Below are 7586 nucleotides of genomic sequence, written 5' to 3' on the forward strand. Positions count from 1 at the left end.
AATTTCTGCCCAAATAATCTATAATTTATTACTAGTTTCAACTAAATTTATCAATAGTCATAAAACAACCCTTTTTTTCTGACTGTCCCAATTTGGACAGTGCTTCTAAAAGATTTCCCTGTTTTCCTGCCTTCTCTTCCTCTACCTCACACTTGGGAGATTGCAACCATGCCCTGGTTCATGCTAAGTACATGTGCTATCTTAAAACAATTATTTTTTCTTTTTTTTATTATTAATTGAACATAAATTTTTTTACAAGGTGTTGTGCAAAGAGGGTGCAGTTACATAGTAGGGCAGTGTGTACATTTCTTGTGATATCTTACAACCTGTTTTTCCATCCCTTGTCTAGGTCAGGTAGACCCATATGCAATATACAATGTATCAAGCACATATACAGTGTTCACAGACTTGGTCTCTACTGTTTCTCCGTCTCTCTTTGTTAACAGTCATATATCAGGGAGATCATGCCCCTTTGTTTTCTGTTTAAAACAATTTTATGATTGGGCTGGGACTGTGGCTTAGCAATAGAGTGCTTGCCTAGCATGCATGAAACCCTCAGTTTGATTCCTCAGCACCAAATAAACAGAAAAAGCCAGATATGGCGCTGTGGCTCAAATGGTATAGTGCTAGCCTTGAGCAAAAAAAAAGCAAAGAACAATGCTCAGGCCCTGAGTTCAAGCCCCAGGTCTGGCAAAATAGCAAAAACAAAAAATGTTATAATTAAATACAGATTCAACGGCTAAAAAGTTACTCTCTGCGAATAGTGTAGCCATATAAAATAACAAGGATAAGTCTAAAAATGTTGCCATCAAATGAATAGTATATATATATATACATATATATGTATCTATATATTCATATATATGTCTCTCTCTCTCTCTCGCTATCTATCTACATCTTTTTTTTCTGGTACCCTGCCAGTCACCATATTCATTAAAGAGATTAGTTTGACCTTTTTTTTTTTCTGTCATGGTTTGAGACCAAAACCTGTGCTCGTGCCAGCCAGCACTTTACCATTTATCTTTACCCTAGCCCTATGATTGTTTTTGCAGAATGTTTAGCCTTGTACTAATTCTGGAGTTTGAAATTAGGACCTCAGCACTGTCTCTGATGTTTTGTGCCTATAGCTAGGGCTACACCACACTCTACTTCCAGCTTTTTGGTGGTCAATTAGAGACAAGAGTCTCAAAGACTTTCTTGCCCATCTGGTTTTGAACTGAGATCCTTAGATCTCAGGCTTGCTTAGTACTCACTAGCGCCCTGTTGGCCTTAGATTTTTAATTTAACAAAAACTGAAAAGCTAACCACTTATTCTGTCTCTTAAAAGTCTTGCTTAGGGGCTGGGAATATGGCTTAGCGGTAGATTGCTTGCCTACCATGCACAATGCCTTGGGTTCAATTCTCCAGCATCACATAGAAAAAGCCATAAGTGGCACTGTGGCTGAAGAGCTAGAGTGCTATCCTTGAGCAAAAAGAAGCCAGGGACAGTGCTCAGGCCCTGAGTCTCAAGTGCCAGGACTGGCAAAAAAAGAGTCTTGCTTATAGGATATAACAGTAAAACAGTCAATTGAATACTGAAAAAAACATGCCAATGCATATTATTGATTCATGTTACCAAGAATGGTATTGGGCTTATTTGAAAGTTTAAATTACAGTGCTTTGTTTTCTACCTTTGATTCTTACTTGAAAAAGGTTCATTTATTTCAGGAACATTGTTGAAGCCTTATTTTCTGTTATGCTCTAATTATACAAATAATATGTAAGTATATTCTTGCTATTAAAACTGACAATCTTTATACACTGTCATTCACTCTCAAAACAACCCTTGCTGTTGTCTTTGTTATTCACAGGAGTCCAGTTACTTGCTCTTTTAGTTCCCACTTTGATCTCTTATCTGCTGGATGAAAATTCTTTTGCCTCAGCAAAATCAGCTTCCAAAGATCTTCATGAGTTTGCACTCCAGAATTTAATGCATATTGGACCTCTATATCCACACGCTTTCAAGACAGTAATGGGGGCTGCTCCGGAGCTGAAAGTGCGTCTAGAAACTGCTGTTCGAGCAAGCCAAGCCAGCAAAGCTAAAGCAGCTGCCAGGCAGCCAGCCCCCACCACACACTCTACACCAACAATTAAGCTGAAAACGAGTTTTTTTTAATGTGACCTTCAATTTATTTTTATTTATATTCCATCTAATTAGTGATAACCACAGGTTCATTCCAAGCTGTGCTTCTGTCTTTATTTGTATATTACTGTTCTAATGCTTCCAAGTAGGTTAAGTGAAATAATGTTCATACCACTTACTGATTTTTAAATCATGTAGTGAATTTATTTTCCTTGTCCATATAATGATTCTCTACTATTTTATTTATTCACCGGGTTGTTTTTTTTTTTTTTTTTTAAGGGGCCAGAGATTCAGCCCTGGCCTTGCTAATGTTTAGTCTGCTTTGTACACATTGAGCTATACCCCTAGCCTATAACTCATTTATTTTTTAAACATTGAGCCATGGTCTTTTAAATTTGATGTTAAAAATGTAATTGTATCATGTAGTTGGGAAACTTTTGGGTACTGTCAGGGAAAAATAGGTCAAAGTTTAGCATTTGTCATGAAAATTTTGACTGAAAAATAAGCAAGTTTAAAATTTTGAAGTAACCCAAACAGATTTCCTATTATTTGGTTTCATGGTGTATATATTATGAATAAAATCACATTTTCTAACCATTTCTGAAAATACCATTATCTTTCTGGTGGATCTTTTAGCTTTCATATTAAATTATTAGGCTTATGTATATTTTGGCTGTTAACTGCAATTCTCATTTAAAAGTCCATTAGAATTTCCAATGTGGTAAAATGTTCTACTTTTCTTAGTGGCTAAAATTTGGCCTAACTTGTTTCTTGTAATTAAAGAGCCTCAAGTTCTGACTATAGTAGTTAGTTTTAGTCATCAAATATTTAGTGGATCCCTCGTGTATATCAGACATCAAGCAAAGTGCTTTGGGGCATACAAAAGTGAATTGGTTGTAATTATAAGTATGCCAGGCTCTAATGCAGTGGGAATTTTACTACACAAAATAGATAACTGATTAAATGAATGCTTACCACAACATTTAGCAAATTTTAAACATCAGGTGTTACTGGTTAATGTAACATAGACTGTATCTTCAAAACCAAGTGACTACCTTGAACATTTCAAAATATATCATTATTTATCAATTGCCATCTGGTGTTTATTTCTCTCATACTTGCACCAATTGAAAGCTTACACATCCTTGCCTTTCTTCCTTTCTCAGTTTTTCAGGTACCTTGGAGTGGTACTTGCCTCTTTTCTGACTTCTATTTTTACAAGGTTGATTTCATTCCTAACTTTTTGAGTTTCCAAAGTTAGTGTCCTTGTTTTGTTTTTGTTTTTATTTTCTAATATAACATCCCATTTACAGTGTGTGAAATTCAGTGTTCTTTTCTATATTTACAGGGTATTTCATCAAATTTTTTCCCTGCAGTTGTAGGGCCTGAATTCAGGGTCTGGACACTGTCCTTGAGCTCTCCTGCTCAGGGCTAGTGCTCTACACTTTGAGCCACAGCACTACTTCCAGCTTTGGAGTGGTTAATTGGAGATAAGAGTCTCACTGGGACTTCTCTGCCCCGACTGGCTTCAAACAGCGATCCTTAGATCTCAGCCTCCTGAGTAGCTAGGGTTACAGGTGTGAGCCACCAGTGCCTGGCATTATCATCAATACTGAACATTGTTGTTACTCCAGGAAGAAGCCCTCCATAAAGCAATCTTTTATCCTTTAACTGTCAGCACATAATCTTCTCATTTCCTCTAGCCATTGGCAATATTGACCTACTTTCTGTGTCTATAGATTTTCCTACTGTGGATATATAATATAAATCATATACTCTGTGATACTTTGTGACTGGATTCTTGAATTAATATAATATTTTCAAGGTTTATCTACATTGTAGCATCTATAAGCAAGTAATTCCTTTTTACAATTAATAGTCCATTATATGTATACCACAGTTGTTCCCATTCATCAATTAAAAAACATTTTGTTTCCACCTTTTTCCTTATATGATTAAATGATGCTTTGAACAATTCTATTCAAATTTTGGTGAAGGCATCTGTTTTAATAGCACTTCTGTATATACCTAGAAGTGAATTTGCTGACTTAAATGGTTACTCTGTGTTTAACTTTTTTTTTTTTTTTGTCAGTCGTGGGGGTTGAACTCTGGGCCTGATTGCTGTCCCTGAGCTCTTCAGCTCAAGGCTAGCACTCTACGACTTGAGCCACCGTGCCACTTCCAGTTTTCTGGTGGTTAATTGGAGATAAGAGTCTTATAAGAGTCTCTTGGACTTTCCTGCCCAGGCTGACTTTGAACCGTGATCCTCAGATCTCTGCCTCCTGAATAGCTAGGATTTCAGGCATGAGCCACCGTCAGGCAGCTTATGTTGAACATTTGTGTGTGTGTGTGATGGTCCTAGGGCTTAAACTTAGGGCATGGGCACTGTTCCTGAGCTTTTTTACTCAAGGCTGGCACTCTACCACTTGAGCCACAGCTGTGCTTCAAGCTTTCTTGGTGGTTAAAGTTGGAAAAATCTCATAGACTTTCCTGCCTGAGCTGTCTTTGTTTTTTGGCCAGCCCTGGGGCTTGAACTCAGGGCCTGGGCACTGTCCCTCAGCTTCTTTTGCTCAAGGCCAGCACTTTACTACTTGAGCCACAGTGCCACTTCTAGCTGGCACTGGTAGCTAGTGCCACTTTTCTGTTTATGTGGTACTGGGGAATTGAACCCAGGATTTCATGCATTAGGCAAGCACGCTACTAGTAAAGCACATTCCCAGGCCCTGAGCTGTCTTTGAACCTTTATCCTCACATCTCAGCCTCCTATGTAGCTAGTATTACGGTATGAGCCACCAGTGCCTAGCTATGTTTAACTTTTTGAGGAACTACCAGACTGCCTTCTAATCTTTTTGTTTGTACACACCCATGTATGTATGCACACAACCTCTTTTTACTTATCTATTTAGATAATATATTCATTCTGGCTATATTTTGCTTTTCTTGGGACTGCCTTAGCTTTTCCTATCTTTTCTTTCTTCATGGTAGATTGACTGCATCATGCATTAGGAATGTTTCTCTTTCCCTTTCTTCTTTCATCTCTTTATTAGGACATCTTTTTATTTCCTCTAAGCCCTGTTTTTTGTGTGTTTGCTGGTTCTGGGACTTGAACTCAGGGTCTGAGTGCTGCCCGGAGTTTTTTTGCTCAAGGCTAGTGCTCTACCACTTGGGCCACAGCTCCATTTCTAACTTTTTTGGTGATTAATTGGAGTCTCATGGACTTCCCTACCCAGGCAAGCTTTCAACCTGGATCCTCAGATCTCAGCCTGCTGAGTTGCTAGCGTTATAGGTGTGAGCATCCTGCACCTAGCACCCTAATCCCTTTTAAGCCACTGATAGCTTCTAGTTTTCTATGATTGTGTCTATTTTTTAAAAAATCTTAGAAGATTTATAGTTTTTAAATTGTTATTACCCAGATGGTGAGAATTTTTCAACCTGAATTTTCATTTATTTTAATATATGCATTCAGTATCATGAAGCTAAAGGAGAGACCTCTGGGGCTGGGAATATGGCTAAGTGATAGAGTGCTTGCCTTGAATGCATGCAACTCTGGGTTTGATTCCTTAGCACTACATAAACAGAAAAAGCAGAAGTGGCGCTGTGGCTCAAGTGGTAGAGTATTAGTACTGAGCAAAAAGTAGCCAAGGACAGAGCTCAGGCCCTGAGTCCAAGGACTGGCAAAAAATAATAATAATAATAATAATAATAATAATAATAATAATAATAATAAAGAAATAAAGAAGAAACCTCATTATAACTAGTAAATTCAGAAACAATCTGAGTGGTCTTAGTAGTATAAGAAATAAGGTACTGGGCTGGGAATATGGAAATTCTCACTGGTTAATAAAGATTATACATTTGAATTCTTCACTTACAGAAAAATAAGGTCTGGAGTGTAGATTCTCAGGTGTAAGTAGGTTCTATTAACCAAGGATATAACTTTGACATTTGTTTATGTATTAATCTATTTATTTTTATCAAGAAAATCAATGTTAAGCAGCACCAGTGGCTCAAGCCTGTAATCCTAGCTCCTCAGGAGACTGAAATCCAAGAATAGAAGTTCAAAGCCAGCCAGGACAAGAAGCTAGAAGTGGGGCTATGGCTCTTGGTAAAGCTAGCCTTGAGCATGAAAGCTCAAGGATGGGGGGAATTGGGGAGGAGGGAAGGTTGGAGAAAAATGAGGAAGGAGGTAACAAGTTTGACAAGAAATGTACACACTACCTTAGGTATATAACCCCTCTGTAGGTCACCTTGGCAATAAAACTTTTTTTAAAAAATCAGAGACAGCACTCAGGCTCCGAGTTTAAGGACCAGCACAAAAAGGAAAAGGCAATCTTTAGTCAATACTAAATATGTAATGTTAATTAGTATTAGTATGGTAAATAGCCTTTCCATGCACTTATAATTGCTATCACATCATGACAGTATGAAGTATATTAAACATACGGTGTAGACAGGGAAGTTAAAATATTGCAAATAATTACCATCAAGAGCTGCCATTTCTGCAGCTCCTATGATAGGCACTCTGCTAGATAGTTTATATCCTTTGATACTTCTTTCATTCACACATTGCAAAATGATGGGTATAATTAGCTCAATTTTCAAAACAATTATTTGCATTTCTATTACTTTTTTTCATTCTTAATTTTTAGAATGGCAACAGGAGTGGACAGAGAATAGCTACAAGTGAAGGTTTTTGCTTTAATACTTTTCTAGCAGATGGATTATTTTAAAAACCTGATTAGGATTAGTCTATCCGTAGTTCTTTCATATCTAAAGGCTTACAAAATTATTACTTATGAAAATCACAAAATTTTACTTAGAAGAATTTCATGTCATAGTCAAATGATCCTGATTTTGGTTCTAGCATTAAACAAAATGTAATAATTATCCAAGTACAAGTGACCATTTAGTTAGCATTAAACGAAATGTAATAATTATCCAAGTACAAGTGACCATTTACACAGCCTTTCTCCTCCTTTCCTTTCTCCCATATTTCCCTTCTCCCTTCCCTTTCTTTCTCCCCTATCTCCTTCTCCTTCTTCTTCTCCTTCTCCTTCTCCTTCTCCTTCTCCTTCTCCTTCTTCTTCTTCTTCTTCTTTTTTGGCCAGTTGTGGTGCTTGAACTCAAGGCTTGAGCACTGTCCCTGGCTTCTTTTTGCTCAAGGCTAGCACTCTGCCACTTGAGCCACAGCACCACGTCTGGCCTTTTCTATATATGTGGAGCTGAGGAATCGAACCCAGGGCTTCATGTATATGAGGTGAGCACTTTACCACTAGGCCATATTCCCAGCCCCTGTGGTATGAGGTTTGAACTCAAGTCTTGCCCTTACTAGTAGGCAGGCACTCTATTGACTCGAACCATAACCTCCAGCTGCTCCAAAAGGGAAATTTATTGACAGCCTTGTCTCCTGTCTTCAGTTTCGTCCCATTTTCTCACTATAACTCATCAATTTCCACTTCAGACA

General features: G+C 37.7%; 1 protein-coding gene across 3 annotated transcripts in view; it reads left to right on the forward strand.

The window, feature by feature from the left end:
* Window positions 1–2719, forward strand: part of Heatr5b (HEAT repeat containing 5B) — a 70319-nt gene extending 67600 nt beyond the window's left edge. For all 3 annotated transcript variants that reach the window (XM_048353121.1, XM_048353123.1, XM_048353122.1), the window contains one exon: window positions 1851–2719. In XM_048353121.1, the coding sequence (XP_048209078.1) occupies window positions 1851–2155 (305 nt within the window). In that variant the 3' untranslated portion in view covers window positions 2156–2719. The remainder of the gene's footprint in view (window positions 1–1850) is intronic.
* Window positions 2720–7586: the final 4867 nt, after the last annotated feature.

The sequence above is a fragment of the Perognathus longimembris genome, chromosome 8 (assembly GCF_023159225.1).
Source record: "Perognathus longimembris pacificus isolate PPM17 chromosome 8, ASM2315922v1, whole genome shotgun sequence".
NCBI classification, from domain to species: Eukaryota; Metazoa; Chordata; class Mammalia; order Rodentia; family Heteromyidae; genus Perognathus; species Perognathus longimembris.